The 16,731-nt window shown below is 37.8% G+C and overlaps 1 protein-coding gene across 4 annotated transcripts in view; it reads left to right on the top strand.

Annotated features, from left to right (window-relative positions):
• Window positions 1–16,731, top strand: part of nphp4 (nephronophthisis 4) — a 417,576-nt gene that overhangs the window by 248,670 nt on the left and 152,175 nt on the right. For 3 of the 4 annotated variants that reach the window (XM_059951740.1, XM_059951739.1, XM_059951736.1), the window contains exons 11-13: window positions 1,853–1,896; window positions 5,964–6,062; window positions 16,183–16,319. In XM_059951740.1, coding sequence (XP_059807723.1) covers window positions 1,853–1,896; window positions 5,964–6,062; window positions 16,183–16,319 — 280 coding nt within the window. The remainder of the gene's footprint in view (window positions 1–1,852; window positions 1,897–5,963; window positions 6,063–16,182; window positions 16,320–16,731) is intronic. The other variant, XM_059951738.1, reaches the window with a different exon arrangement.

Genomic DNA, 16,731 nt, shown 5'->3' with positions numbered 1-16,731 from the left:
CGAGAATTCGATGTTCATACCACGGACTGGAGACTACACAGATGGTATATGAGGTGTTGCTCCTCCAACCTGAGTTTGGCCTCATCATGGCAGTAGAGGAGGCCATGTATGGACATATCCGAATGGGAATGTGAAGCAGAGTTGAAGTGGGTGGCAACCAGGAGATCCTGTCTGTTGTTGCAGACGGTTGCCACTCACTTCACATTTCTGGGCATACGGAGCTGAAATGGGTAGCTCCAGAGGGCACAGTTTTAAGGTGCTTGGAAGTAGTTACAGAGAAGATGTCAGGGGTAAGTTTTTTTTATGCAGAGAGTGGTGAGTGTGTGGAATAGGCTGCCAACAACAATGGTGGAGGTGGATACGATAGGATCTTTTAAGAGACTCCTGGACAGGTACATGGAGCTTAGAAAAATAGAGTGCTATTGGTAACCTTAGGTAATTTCTAAAGTAAGTAGGTGTTCAGCACAGCATTGTGGGCCGAAGGGCCTGTATTATGCTGTAGGTTTTCTATGTTCTATACTGGATTATGGAAGAGCTAGCAAATGGATATCCACATGGATAGTCATGTGATGTAAGATGTCTTAATAAGAAAACTAGGGAGGCATGAGTGATTTGCAAAATGTCTTTGACACCTGGAAATACAAAATTATAAATAACTCAAATTATGGCATAGGTATTAAGACATGAACTAAAACAAACCAAGGATTAACATTAGTTTTGGAGAGGGAACATTGAGAACTAGGTAAGTTATACAAAAATTTTATGATTGCGTTGTGCAGAATTTTGGTTGCCATACTTTACATGGGAGATAGAAGCAGTGCAAAAAAACTCTAAGGATGTAATCAAATCTGCGAGGTTATACCCGTCAGCAGAGGGCAATAAAAGAAGACGCAGGTGCCTACAAAATTGTGATTGAGTTTGCTGAGAGCTGTTTTGAACCACACACTATGCACAAAAATCAATCCATCCCCTGTGCTGGTTTAGAAGGTGAATATATTCCATTTTATGTTCTTTGGCTCATGTCCACTTATGGAATTAATGTGTTTTTCTGTCTGGTGAAGACAGGTTCATTGTGATTTACAGTGCAAATTGTGGTAACTAGAATTCTTCCACTAATATTAAATTTAGGCACATTGTGGAAGTATTTGGGAAAGGGTTAAAAACCTCCAGAAGATGGGAATGAGAAAACCTCATCAATACTTGGAGTACTGTCAACAGTTTTGGACCCCATATCTCAGAAAGGATGTGTTGTCATTGGAGAAAGTTCAGAGGAGGTTCACGAGGATAATTCTAGGAATGAAAAAGTTAGCATGTGAGAAGCGTTTGGCAGCTTTGAGCCTGTACTCACTAGAATTTAGCAGAATGTGGGGGGTGAATTTTATTGAAACCCGCTGATTGTTGAAAGGACGATAGGGTGGATGTGGAGAGGATGTTTCCTATGGTGGGGGTATAAAGAACGAGAAGGCGCAGCCTCAGAATGGAGGTAAGGAGGAATTTTTTTAGCCAGAGAGTAGTGAATCTGTGGAATACTCTGCCACAGACTGCTGTGGAGGCCTAGTCCATGGGTATATTTAAGGCAGAAGTTGATAATTTCCGGATCAATCGGCATCAATGGATGTAGTGAGAAGGTAGATGTATGAGGTTGAGTAAGATCCGGAATCAGCCATGATGGAATGGTGGAGAGGTCTAGATGGGCTGAATGGTCTAATTCTGCTCCTATGTCTTATAGTCTTATGTTCTAATGCTCAGGGAAACCAATGTCGATTACATTTCGATCAATGACACTATTATGCATGATTCATCAATGGTATGAAACATCTGATATGATTGAACACGTTTCTTTTATATTTAGTGAGAAAAGCCTCAGAATCTTCTGGACCTCAACAAGGGACAGGGGTGAGTGATCTTAATGGTTATTTGAAGCATTGTATTTCCTCCATCCCCATGTAATATTTAAGTAACAAAAATACAGAATTTCAGATTTTTAAACTCTCTGTGACCAGCAGCATTCTCAGCCAAAGCAACCAATTGACACACGCCGGTGACATTGGTAGCCACTCCACTCAGCAGGTGTTCTTTGGTCGAATCCACGTCGAGGGTTAGTGCCAGAATCACACAGAAGACAGCAAGAAAGTGGAGGGTAGACAACCACTCCTTTGTATTCTTTATTCTACTGCCCCTTTCCATCAGACATTGGAACATCTTGCAGCTCTGTTCCTCTTATGTATAATATCTGGATTTTAATCTTACCCTTGAGTAATATTTCTGTTAGTTTCACAGCAGTCTATATCCTGATTTAGGATGATTCATTAAATTGTGAAGTTTTTGACTCCAAAATAGTTCAGTAGGAAGTACTTACTTTTCCTCACCACCTGAGTAACGGTTGGAAGAACTAATATGCTTGTTGACATATTTGTATTTTCATGTGTTTAAGAGAAACATGACCTACCTGAAGGAATATAATGGGTGTTGTGCTGTACAAAAAAAGTTACCAATATAAAGAGCGTCGAGGTCAGAAGTAAACATGGATGATGGAATTGATGGCTTTGTGGCCATGTTTGTGGATGATACGGAGGGACAGGTGGTGTTGAGGAAGCAGAGAGGTCATAGAAGGACTGATTCCCCCACTTTGAATCCCATATTAGAGATTCTGCAAAACAGCTGGCTACTGAAAACATAGATTAGGAGAATGGGCAAAGAAATAGCAGATGAGATGCAGTGTCAGAAAGTATATGGTCATGCACTTTGGTAGAAGAAATAAAAGTGTAGCCTATTTTCTAAACGGAGAGAAAATTTTAAAACATTTGAGGTGCAAAGGGATTTAAGAGTCTACGTGTAGGATTCCCAAAAGGTTAACTTGCAGGTTGAGTCAGTGGTGAGGAAAGCAAATGCAATGTTAGCATTGATTTTGAGAGGACTAGAATATAAGTGCAAGGATGTAATGTTGCGGCTTTATAAGGTGTGGACCAATTGATGTAATTCTGCTCCAAATCTTATGGTCTTATGGTCTAACTTGGCAGAACCAGAACCATTAAATGTCCTTTTTAATGCTTTCTTACACCAATCATTTATTAATATTACTCTTCATCCTTTAATGTTCTTAAATGAGAAAACATAATCTCAGACTTCAACTTGCATCATCTTGTGAACTAGTTTTTTGTCTATTCCACAAACGTGTGAACTATATTCAAGGCATCTAATAGTACAGAAGTCGCACCTGGCTCTGTTTTCAATTGGTGTACACATATATGGACTTCCAACAAGGACTTTGAATCCCACACTAGGGATTCTGCAAAACAGCTGGCGTACATTTGTTACATACAAAAAGTCAGTCCTCGTGCCTCATGAGAACAGTTATGTTAATTTGAAAGGACTAAAATCAAGAACAATGAAGACAAGTTGCCTGAATTAGTTCATCCTTGCACAGTGATCTTAACGTTCCAATTGAGTGACTTCACATTTTTGCCTTGTGTGCTTGAAGGTCAATTCCATGCACAAAAAAATAGCCTGTGTGAAGGAGCATTCATTAATATTGGTCGTAAAGGGTTAAGCTATCCCTGTCTTCTAATTCTGTGTGTAAAGTCCTGTTTATCGCTTTTTAAATCTTGGACTCTGATCCATTTGCAGGTTTGTCTATGAATCCCAATAAAGAGTACAAAAATAAATTTAAGAAGATTCCTAATAAAATTTTGGGCTTAATGTGATGGGTCTAAGATTACACGTATACTATGTTTTGCTGAGAATCCTTTTAATAGAAAAAGTTATGGACACCGGGCTTCAGGAAGGATATTTTGCCCTTGGGAGGTTATGGTACTGAATTTATCAGCATTGGTGAACTGAAACTGATAGATTTCCTAGTAGTTAGGGAAATAAGGTACTTCAGAAAATTAAAATATTGGTCTCATGTGAACTGACTGAATAGCCCGAAGAGCTAAATAGCCTCTTCCTGTTCACACCTTCCTTCCTTTGTCCTTTCTAATCATTGCTTTTCGTGTGTAAGCATATCAGAAGCTTTTTGATAGATCATTGTGGTTGTATTGTAAGTTTTGTAAAATAGAGATTAGTAAAGCAGAATGTTCTTCAGAACTCATTGTGACTGTTAGTGACTCAATTTATGTTCAACTCTAATCGACTGGATTATTTACATGGAACAGAAATGAGACTACTCATTGGGAAGTTGTCTGCAATTGGAAGGGGGGGGGGGTTACTCTTCTTTTTCAGTGATTGGGCTTGTTTCCATGGTCCATTCATGGACAATTGATTCTTTCATAATGATAGCTAATGCTTGTAGATTTCTTCCAAGTTTCCTCATCGTTCTGAGATAATGTCATCTGTCCTCAAGAATTTAATTATTTTCACCCTGTTTAAAATTTTTACCCCATTTATGATGAAATCATTATTATTGCTTCTGATTTCTTTGTCTGTTGATTCAAATATTCCCTCATCAATTATCAGGGGAAATGCTAATTCAAAATGTTTACTGCATTCTGCACTTCCTCACTTGCAAGTCTGTTTGTATCTTTTACTGATTTTCTCCCCTTCCTTGACTGACAGCTATAGGATAGAAAGAGAGACTTCTGAATGATGATTTAGATCCTACTTGATTACTATTGTGATCAGTTGTGACGTTAAGTGTGATGATCCTGGGAAGGCCTAAGAAACGAAAAGCTGCGGAGTGACAACAGAATAAAAAGATTCTAGATTTGATTATGAGTCTGTGCTGAATGAGCTGAATTTGGCCATGAAACAATTGGAGTGCAACAGATTGTCACCCATTGCTGCTCTTTGTTTGGAAGAACAGAAACAAGCTAATCTACAAAACAAATGGAGAGTGTTTCCATGAATCTGGAGCTAAGTTACTCCAGCCTTGGTCATTGAGACGTAGTATAATTGCAAATCCACAGCTTTAACGACAACTTCATACCATCGTCAATATGTTCATTGAAATGTTCAGGAGAATAAGCCTTTCAAAGATTATGAAAGGCATCTTTGAAGTCAGCACAGCCATTAGCTGTCTAAGGAAATAAGGGTTTGACCTCAGATCCAGTGCTAAGTTTACGGTCTCTCGAGCAATGCTGGTTTCCAGTATCTTTCTGAGGATCAGACAATCTACATCAGGAAGTTCAAAGCATTGGAGGTATCACTAACACTGGAAGAGCAAAATCTTTTAAATTCACTGGCAGGATAAGCAAGACAATATCAATGCCTTTTTTCCACCAGCTTTAAGAATTTAATATACTCAGCTGAGTATTTGCATGTTCAGCGCTGGACTTCCAAAGCAACAAATTTGTTCTGAGCTCCATCTTGGCAAGATGTTAACAGGAAGATTGAGCAAACCATTTAAAGATATTCTCAAAGTCTCCTTAAAAAAGGTGTAACATTCCCACCAAAACATGGAAATTCCTGACTCCTGGAGAGTCAAGTCAAATTTATTGCCATGTGTACAAGTACAGTAGGGTACAGTACAATGAAAAATTTGTTTGCAACAGCATAGCACACACACAGTACAGACAGCACACATAATATAAATAAAACATTTATACCATATATTGAAAAAATCTGCAAAAGCAAGACCTCAGTGAAATAAAAACAAGGAACCAATCAAAGTCAAGAGCATGGTAGTGCAAGAGGTGGTCCATAGTGTCTCATTGCTGAGGTGCGGTGACAGTTGTGCACTCAAAGTAGGTAAGGAGCATTTGAGATTCTGAAGAGAAGCCCGTGTTTCTTTGTTGGAAGCACAGAGAAGCTAAGTGAAAATGGCAGAAGGAGCACATACTCTTCTTCATTTCTGGCAGGATCTGCAGATCCCACAATGATTTTTTTAGTTAGCACATAACCCACAAAAAGTTAGATGTCCTGATATACCTAAAAGTCTTATAAAGGAAGTTAAAGAAATAATAAGGTTTCACAATCACAGCTAAGTTGCAATTTGTTTTGTTATTCTGTAGTTATCTCTTTCCCAGGTTTCTTCTTGGTATCCAAGTACTAATGTTTCGAGAAGGGGAACAATGCAGCAGCAGCTTAGCTCTCAGAATTTATCTTCCTCTATTGCTTCATTCCAGGTAGGAGCTTTAATAGGTCACAAAAAACTTCCCCATTTCATCTCTACTTTCTGGTTGGGCTGTTGGTTACTTTAAGTCATAATGTAAAATTTACAATAACTTTAATTCAGTATGATAATTTTTGCCACTTTAGGTATATTATCCTGTGAAAACATATTTAGAGCTTCAAAAGTTCTAAGTAAACTCACTGAAACAGTAGTAGCTACATAAATAAATGCATATCATTACTTGGCTGAGCAGGGGAAAATCGTCATAATTAGTGGTTGTTGCTTTGTAAATAGAGCATGGAAGAGTTTAATCTATTGACCTGATTATGTCAGCAAACATAGTTAAGTCTAAAAAAAAGGAGATAAAAATTTACTTGTACAAATAAAAAAGCAATGTAGTTGAAAACCAGGTTATTGTAGAGCAGAACAGTTTGTACTCAATTCTGGATGCTTCATACCTTTTGGGAAGTTCCTCACCTCATCTTTTGCTGTGATTTTCATCTTCCTTAACACAGAGGTAAAACTCCCCTAACTGACATCAACAGTATTGCAACACACAATATTTAACTGTAGTTAGAATTTCAGTCATCCTAGTCTGAAAAACTAAAGTTCACATTTAACCACAGAACAGTTGGGTTGTACTAACTTTTACTAAATTTGTTTCTCTAACATTGTATTATATGTGCCTGTCAAAATGCCTCTTGAACATTGCTATTATTTCTCCACTTCCTTTGGCAGTGTTTTCCAGGCATCGGGTACTCTGCATAAAAAAAGCTTGCCTTTTAAATCTTCTTTGAACTTTCCTCCATCCACCTTAAAGCTAAGTCCTCTGATATGTGACATTTCCACCCAGGAAGAAAGACCTTATCAACTCTATGTATCCCATAATTTTATATACTACTATCAGGTTGCCCCTCAGCCTCTGATGCTCTAGAGAAAACAGTGCAAATTTATACAACCTGCCCTTTATGTTTTTCTCTCTAATCCAAGGAGCATCCTGGTGAATCTCTTCAGCACCCTCTTCAAAGCACCCACAACCTTCCTACAACATAACTTCTCTACTTTTACAGTCAGTGTCCTGACCAATGAAGACAAACATGCCATAACTTCTTCTTTGCCTATCTGTCAAAGAATCAGAAACTCCGAGTATACTCTTTGTCCTCTCTGAGAATTGTGAGATCCTTAGAACTCTAATACAGGTTGACCACTGATTTTCCAACACCCTCGGTTCTTGAGCCTTGCTGGAATAATGTTTTTGCCAGATTAAAAGAGGTCACGCAATAATACTAGCAAAAATGGACTGTAGAAACTTAAAGCATTATTAAACAAAAATTAATGTAAACATTAATTGATGTGCTTACAAAGGATATTGCTTTTTGATTGTCTTTTTAAACATTTCATCCAGGCGAAGTTGTTTCATGAGCTTTGATCTCTCCCTCTGCAATTTTTCTTGCATCAAATAAAAATTGATTAGCTCTTGTTCTGTCACGAAGGTACGTTTCTCTAACCATTTGATTAAATCACCCAACAACTCAATTAACTTGTCAATAGTAAATCTTTCAATTTCATCCGTTTCATCATTGCTACCATCTTCTTCACTTGCAGTGTTTTTATCAGCATTCAGAACACTGTCTGTGATTTCTGAATCCATAAGGTGATGCACAACAGCTGTTTCATTGTTGACAATCATCCACTCACATACATTTTCTTCATTAAGAGTAGTTGCTATATCTTTGAAAGGAGGTTCTGTAACACATTTTGCACATGCAAGCAAATCATGAACAACTACTTTCTCCTTTGGTACACAAAATCCTATAAAATCATTGTCAAGGTTTTCTTCAGGTGCATGAACAAACACCAAGGCAGGCCTCAACTTATGCCAGCTATTCTTTGGTGTTGAAGATTTTACCTTCTCCTACCCTTGAGCAATGAAGCAAAGAATGTCCTTCATCTTAAATTCTTTAATAAATGTCAGTACAGAATTGACATGTTTCATGAAAAGTGAGCGATATTTGGCCTCGTAATTTGATCTGAATTAAAAGACGTGCCTAACCATCAGTTTCTGGAAAATCGGTGGTCAACTTGTACAGTCTTACATGTGCTTTGAATGCTTTTCCCACAGAGATCAGGGTCAATGTCAAGGTCATTTTTAACAATGTAGCTTCAAGATCTTTCCCGCCTGCTTATCTCATAGTTCACTGCTCAAAGGTGCATTAGAGTCCACCCAAAATTTCACACTCAAGGAGAGGAGACTTCATCAACTTTTCCTTTAGCCCTCAGGAGCAATCAGAGTGGGCAGACATCAGCCTTTTCTGCAAGTATTCAGAGACAATACTTGTGTTCCTATATAAACTTCCCTACCAGCTTGTCTGAAAAGGATTAAGAGCTATGGCCGTATCCTCAGAGGGTTTGCATAACCCCCTTACCTCATGGGACATGGTTCTTCACCCCTCTCCTTAGTAGGATTTTCACATCACACATCTTTATAGCATCCATCCATTCATTGGCATAGAATTATTGAGGAAACAGGCCATTCAGCTCATTGAGTCTGCACTGACGTAACAGCCACCCATTTATACTAATCCTAGATTAGTCCATTTTCTTCATCCTCCTTACATTCCTGAAACCTCTACCTATACAGTATACTACCTAGAAACGAGCAATTTGTAGTGGTCAGTTAACCTGCCAACTGCATGCCCTTGAGATGTGGGAGAAAACCAGAGCACCTGGAAGAAGCTCAATTCACACGTGGAACACTTAAACTTGATATAGGCGGAGTGCTTGATACTGACAGAGCTCAAGTTTATGATTGAATCTGGTCTTTGGTGCAGTGGGGCAGCTACTCCACCTCTCATCTGAGGAAGTGTTGCTTATGTACTGGTACCTCACTTCACCTTTATGTATATCCCCAGGACCAAAAGCGTCATATGAATCAGTTGCTGAATGGGTCTTTACTTACAATGGTCTCAATGGCCAAAGGCCAAGAACACATGAGAGTTGCACTCTACAAAGTAGCACTAAGCAGGGCGTAGGTCTGCACCTTTATAACGTACATGAAGAGATCTCTGTGTTACATTGCAGTGACCACGACAGTAACCGTACATCAGAGGGAAAACAATCAGATTGACTGCGGTGTCACTTTGGGAAGCACAGCATACTGCCACATGAACCTTGCTCTTTATGCAACTTCCACAAACGGAGAACATTAGTTCTACTGCCACAAGTAAACACAAAGCAATTTTTAGGCTTACATGTTCAGACCATACATCTATAGAACCAATCACATGACTAAAATACTCTTGTATAGTGTAAGTGGATTCTAAACTGATTCGACCAAATCTAGATTTTATTTAAATATTCATTAAGCTACAAAATTTATCATTCAGAAGTGAATTATATTATTTATAATACACTTAAAATGTAATGTCCTAATGTTTGCATCAACAAAGGTTTATGTTCAAATGAACCAACTAGTGCAGCAGAATTTAGAGGTTGCTTGGTAGATTTTATTGAGTTAGCTAAATTCAAGACAAGATTGCCAATGCATTTCAAAAATTAATTTAGCTGTCTTGCCTTAAGAGGAGTAAAATTCATTCATGATTCTTGCCTCTGCTGTCTGTTTTCCAAGCCTAGCAAGAGATTTATGTTTCAGCTGTGGTGAAGTGAATTGTTTTTATTAATATACACATGTTTATGCATTACTTGGCAGGACTCAGACATGAAGTATCACCTGGGTAATTGATACTGCAGGCTGTAATTTTAGACTGGTAACCATTTTGTAAATTAAACCAGTAAGAAACATTGTTCCATAGATTTTGGTTCTGTTTTGTCTAATAAAATGACTGTTGAACATTCCCTACCAGAACAATGTGGACAAGGACAGTAGCTAATATGACTGCAGTACCCCTAAAGATGAATAGCTTATGGACATTTACTCTGGGCTCCCTTGAATAAGGTGCTGAAGAGCACTTAGGCTGTCTAGATAAGTAATACGACATGTATCAATTCTTCTCAGTCCTAAAATATATTTATTCTGGCACTGTAAAGTTATTATAGAATCCTGACCACTTTGCAGAAAGAACATCCTGTTAAAACCTGAGATTAGGCCTGGTATGACTCCACTTTGGCTCCAAATGTTTTATTGGCTTTTGACACTTTTTAGGTTTAATTCCAGCTAAATCTGGTTTAAACGTGCAAAGAATCCTTTGAAACCCCTTTTAAGTTTAGAACTTATTCAGAATGGAAGTCAACGTTTTGAGCATACATATGTTCAGAGTCAAGAGGTTTATGTTTCAACTGTAGTGAAGTGAATTGTCTTTGTTAATATACACATGTTTGTGCATTACTCAGCAGGACTCAGACATGAAGTACTATCTGGGTAATTGATACTGCAGGTCGGGGTTTTCGACTGGTAACCGTTTTGCAAATTGAATGTCTAAGAAGCATTGCTCTATTAGATTTTGGTTCTGTTCTCTATAATAGAACAGCCATTAATCATTCTCTACCAAAACAATAAGTGTAGTAGAGTGGTGTTTTGATATACTGTATGTATTCCAAATGAAACATTCTACATTTTTAAACAAATGATTTTACACAAGAATGACTTTGCTAGAGAAAATAAAATGTTCAACTATGTTTCCAATAAATTAGAAAGCGATGATTGCTTTATAGGTCATTGAAAATATTTGGAGTTCATAAGGCTCTATGGGTATCCTAGCTGAGTTGAAGACTATCTATGATTAATCAGCCTGAAGCAGTATGCATTTTGCACTATTAATCACCACTACATAATAGAACTGTTCAGTTGGAAATCTGTTTGTAAACAGGAAATCGAAATTGTTAATAACTGTTTCATTTCTAAAATGCAATCTCTCTCACTGCAAAAATACAGGTCACAAATTCATACAGCAATCCACGTCCATGCCACCCATCAAGTGCCTATTTATACTGTTCTCATTTATCATCACTTCATTGCTAGCCTCGTATGACTTGGTGTATTAACTTGCTTATCTAGTTTCTACTTATGTGTTCCTGGACTCTCGACCTCCACCACACATTCGGTTAGTGTATTCCTGATGGTACCCATCCTCTGGATGAAAAAGTTCTTCCTCAGATCCCTTCTGAACTGCATATCCTTTGTCCTCAACACATATCCTATAATTTAGAGAACTCAGTTATCTCCCAGCTTCCCGCACTCCAAAGAAAACAACTCAGCATTTAACGGTCTCTCTTCTTATCTGAAACACTTCATCCTAGTTATCATTCAGGCAAATTTTCTCTGCACCCACTCCAGTGCACTCTCATCCTTCCTAAAACATGGCAACCAGATCTGTATACAATATTTTAGCTGCTGCCTAACCATGGCTTTATAAAGCCTTATTAGATATATCAAACTATGTTGTTTGAAAATATCCTGAACACGTTTTTCATGGATGATTGGTTACAAGATCAGAACAAACATGCCGTGAAATTAGTTGTTAATAAATTTAAAGGGGTATCTCACAAAGAAAAAGCACAGACACCCTCTGACCTAACAGTAATTTTTTAAATTAGAAATTCACACAAGCTACAAATACATCAGCATTCAATAAGTTTTAGGGCTGTTGACAAGGAGAGGTCACATTCTATTCTTTCAAGGTGGCACTATTTTAAAGATTAGTGTAATACTGCATTCTGCTCCTTTGCTGAACTTCCCCAAGAATGTTATAGATATAACATTCAGGTTTTTATGAATAATAGAAGCTCTTGTGAAGTATAATCACTGGAACAATGGAATGGTAATTCTCAAATACAGTCTGAGACTGAATGGAACACTGATGGAAATTAGGCATCTGACCTTTAAGTGTATTTTGTATATATGCACAGTGCATTGGCATTTGTTTATTTTCTGCCATCCTGTGTAATAGATGCTTTGTTTGTTCTTATAATCCAAGGGTGTAACTTATTTCTGTAAATATCCATCAGTATTAAAGATTAAAAAGTTCATTTATATCAAAGTACATATGCAGTATACGACTCTGAGATTCTTCTTCTCCAGATAGCCATGAAACAAAGAAAAATCATGGAAGTTGGTTCAGAGAGAAAAAGCAAACTCACCCCTCCCCACATAGGAAGAAAGAACAGCAACACGATAATCAACCCCCCCCCAAAATTCCCCTCCCTGCATACAGAATGCAACAAGAACATTGGTCCCCAAAACCCTCTTCCCTGCACGAAACACAACAAGAACATCAGACTCTAAATCTCCTTCTCCCCACACAAAAAACTGACAAAAACACTTAGAACATTAAACTCCCCTGGAGCCCCGCTTGCTCTGCACAAAACTCAACAAGAACATCGATCCCAAATCCCCTTCCCACCACACAAAAGAAAAACAACGAGAAAGAATGTGTGAAAACGTAGAATGTAAGGACCTTAAAAAATGGACTGAAAAAATCCGTAGTCCAAATCCATAAATGCAGAACCTTGGTAATATCCTCCAACATCATTGAAAGAGAGAAACACTGCTCAAATGCAGAAGCCTACCCTCTTGACACAGCAATAGGCTACACTGACTCCTTTTCTGGCAGCAGAGCGATCCCATTAGTGAATAAAAGGCAGGTAGTCAGTGCTTACGTTCTTCTCGATGTTTCAATCTTCCTTATTGTTTTAATCAGAGACTGATGGAAGCATTAATTGGCGACATGGAGTCAAGCCTTGGTCTTGTAGTTTCTTCATCTTGAGGTTCATGCTCATTGCTTCCCAGAATCTTCTCAGAAATAACAAAGTGCTAGATCACCCAATCGATCTCCAAATTGTAAATTGCAGGCTCTTGTTTATTCTTCTGATCCAAGGCTGTAACTTATTTTTGTAAATATCCATCAGTATTATTGGTGAGTACCATGGAATTAGTACAATAATGCCATTTTGTTGAAATGCCATACTGTTAAGTGAATATTTGAAGTAGAAGGATAGATTTCAATAAGGCTCTTGAGCATAACCTCCTCTCTTGGGCAGTAATAATAAAAGCAATGAACAAACATTTTGTAGAAGTTTGTGTAATTTGCACTTGAATGTGTTGAGTGTGGTGATTCCATTGATAGGCTGAGTTTTTACTAATAATGAATAGAAAAATTAGTAAGAACATTGGAGAGTTTTTGACACGAACAGGCCATTCAGCCCAACAAAGCTTGCCAAATTCCTATTTACGTAGTGTGCTGCAATAAATATCATGTTTATATTTATAAATTTCTAAGGTACTACTCTCCACTACACAATTAGGTAGTTTGTTCCACATGTCCACAACTCACTGTGTGAAGAAATGCTTCCTGACGTTAGACTGAAATCTCCCTTGGACCAGTCTCCACCTATGGCCCTGTGTCCTTGATGATGGATAAATTTTGAAGTAGCATCTAGCATCCATCTTACTTATACCCCTAATGATTTTGAACACTTTTATCATGTCTCCTCTTGTTCTACGTATACTTAAGCTAAAAAGATTTAATGCTTTTTCTTCATTGCTCAAACCCTGCAGACCTGGAATGAGTCTAGTCACTCTTCTCTACCTCTCTCCAGTGCCTTTACATTCCTCACACAATAGTGAGACTAAAATTGTACACAGTACTCAAAGTGTGGCCTCACAAGCGCATTATACAGCTTTATGAGAACGTCTCGACATGACCTCCACTGAATGCATTATATAGCTCAACATTCTATTAGCTTTCCTAACTGCTTCTATGCATTGTCTAGATGTTGATAGAGATGAGTCTAACTCAGCCCCCCCCACTGCATATTTATAGCTAGTATTTCCACTTCCTAAATGTAATACTTTATATTTACTTACATTAAATTTCACCTGCCATCTACCATTTAGCTGCTCACATTGGGTTTTGTTTTGATCTAACTGTTGATTCTACTGCCTGAATGTTATCAGCTGGTTCCCCTAATTTTGTGTCATCAGCAAGCTTTACTAGTTTATTTGTTATATGCTTATCCAAATCATGAATGTAAATTAAAAACTGTAGCAGCTCCATGCGGAACTCAATTCTAGGTGTGAAAATGATCCTCTCATCTTAATTCATTGTTATCAGTTTTTAAGTCAACTCTGCACCCATTTGCATACCTTGCCCTGATTCACTTCCTCCTATAATTTGATTATTAACCTCTTTGTAGGTACCTTGCCAAAGGCCTCTGAAAATCCAAGTAAATAATATCAACCACTCTTCTGTTAACATAAATTTTAGTTGTCTCTTCATAGAGCTCCTGTGTGTTAGTAAAACATGATTTCCCCTTTCTGAACCAGTGTTGGCTTTCTGCTAAGGTACTTGTTCTTATCAGCTGCTTTTCCAGCTCATTCTTTATTATTGTTTCCATTATTTTACCTACAATACACATTACGCTTATGCACTATAGTTACCAGGGTCAGTGTGGTGACCCTAGATGTCAGTGGGTCATCAGTAACGGTTGGATAAAAATCTGTCTGCTTCAGCTTACCAGAGAGAAGGATTGATATTAGTGAGTGCTGAGTATGACAGAAGTTAGAATAATGACAAAATCAAATAAAATGCGTATTAAATAGAGATTAATTAAGATTAGATTAGTTTAGAAAGATAAACTAAGTAAATAGAAATACTCTTTTTTTAAATACTCTGACGATAGTTAAAATTTTTGGGACGGTACTCACTTTAGGTGGTGGGATGGAAATAAGTCTCTCCCATAGGAGGTGTAAATTGCTCGTTCCCTCTGCTAGCCTGCAGGTCATCCTTAGGCAAGGTGTAGCACCTATTTAGCCCCCCAATCATGGTCACATGAAGCGATGGGAGCCAGTGGTGGATGGTTGTATGAGTAGCTGGTGCATATCACAAGTCCTGGTTATGTGACCAGTTGTGACCAACTCAAAATAAACAAGAAAATATAAAGTAAGAAAGCAAGATATCTCTGCAGTCACTGATGCAGAGATTGCCAGACAGATAGTCTGTGAAACGTATTGATAATGGCTGGGGTTACCCATATGTAAACACAGTGCCCTGAAGAAGGCAATGGCAAACCACTACTATAGAAAAATTTGCCAAGAACAATCATGGTGTTTAGACCATGGTCACCCACATCATATGACATGGCACATTATGATGACTCCACAATTGTTAATAATATTTAATACTTAGGAGGTTTCTGTAGCAAATATGATTAATGATTATGTCAAAAGCATACTTAGGCTGGAATGAGAGGATATAACTAACGCACTGTAAGGTTTCACTGCTAATATAATGGCCTCCCTGTAATGCACAATTTCAGTCCTTATCTTCAACATTAGAACAGAAATATAAACTCATTCTGAACATTTGAATGGGAAGCAATAACGTGGAGAAGTCTGCAGATGCTGGAGTCGAAAGCAACATACTCAAAATGTTGGAGGAACTCAGCAGGTCGGACAGCATTAATGGGAATCCATCTGGTAGTCTATTTGTGCAGTTTACAAAGGAGGACGGTGCCATTTTCAGATTTACCCATTGGAAGTTGCTTTTCATTTTGCACTTAACTTTAGTGAGTGCTAATAGCCCTATTGTTGCTTTTGCAGCAAAATAACAAAAACTAATTAAAGAAATGGAATGAACATTGGTGATCTGACTAATGGATTACGTTTGTTAATGACTTATTTTATGCTCATGAATATTAATGGTTTTCAATGCTTTTTGCTGTTACCCATGCTATATTTAAGCCAATTTTATGTTTACCTTCATTGGGCACAGGTGGAATACTGATGTAAATTAAGTGTGTATTTTGTGTATATATACACACACTATCTTCAAACCTCAGTATATTTTAGAATAGTTTATGCTGAGATATCACCTTTTTTTTAGGAGGAAGCCTACTCTGCATCACTACCTCCAGTTTTTTCCTTGACAAACATTGTCCATGGCTTACTATGTTGCTTATATCTAAATGCATGCCTTTTTTCAATGTAGATTGGTGTTTAGCATATGCAAAGCAGAGGATAAAGCATGTTGTAGATCTAGTCAATGTCATAAATCAAATTGTATAATGTTTGTAGCCTAGGCAACAAAATACTGCAAAATTTGGGTCATCGTTTATATAGCACTCTTTTGAAAGTTAAATGAAATATATAATTGAATTTGATTTTCATATACTTCTAGGAAGCTCTCCAACGAGGCAGTATCATTTATATGGACTCAAATGCAGGTCCAAATTCCCATTTGATTGAACCATTGCGAGAACTGCGTATTACATCAACCCAACCAGCAATCATGGCCATGGGAACAGAGATTGGAGGGTAAGGATTTAGTGCATTTTGAAACTGATCTGATTAGTTTGAGATTATAACTCCCAAAACATCAAACCTGAAATTATAAACTAGAGGGTTGGCTATTGATACAATGCTTTGGCAATGAAGATGTGTAACAGTGTAACAGTTTTTTGTTTCAGGCTTTCAATCAAAGAATTTGTTCAAGATCAGTTCCTGTTGTTACTAAGGAGCTTGAGCTGACATTTTTAAGGGAATTGAGCGATACAAAAGAACTCAAATCACAAACGAGAAAATCTGCAGGTGCTGGAAATCTGAGCAACACGCACAAAATGCTGGAGGAACTCAACAGGCTAAGCAGCATCTATGGAAAAAAAACTATAGAAAATGTTTTGGGCCGAAACCCTTTAGCAGGGTTTCAGCCCGAAATGTCGACTGTACT

The sequence above is a fragment of the Hypanus sabinus genome, chromosome 27 (genome assembly GCF_030144855.1).
Source record: "Hypanus sabinus isolate sHypSab1 chromosome 27, sHypSab1.hap1, whole genome shotgun sequence".
Classification (NCBI taxonomy): Eukaryota; Metazoa; Chordata; class Chondrichthyes; order Myliobatiformes; family Dasyatidae; genus Hypanus; species Hypanus sabinus.
Note: the sequence above shows the minus strand (reverse complement) of the source record. Positions and strands in the feature narration are given on the sequence as shown.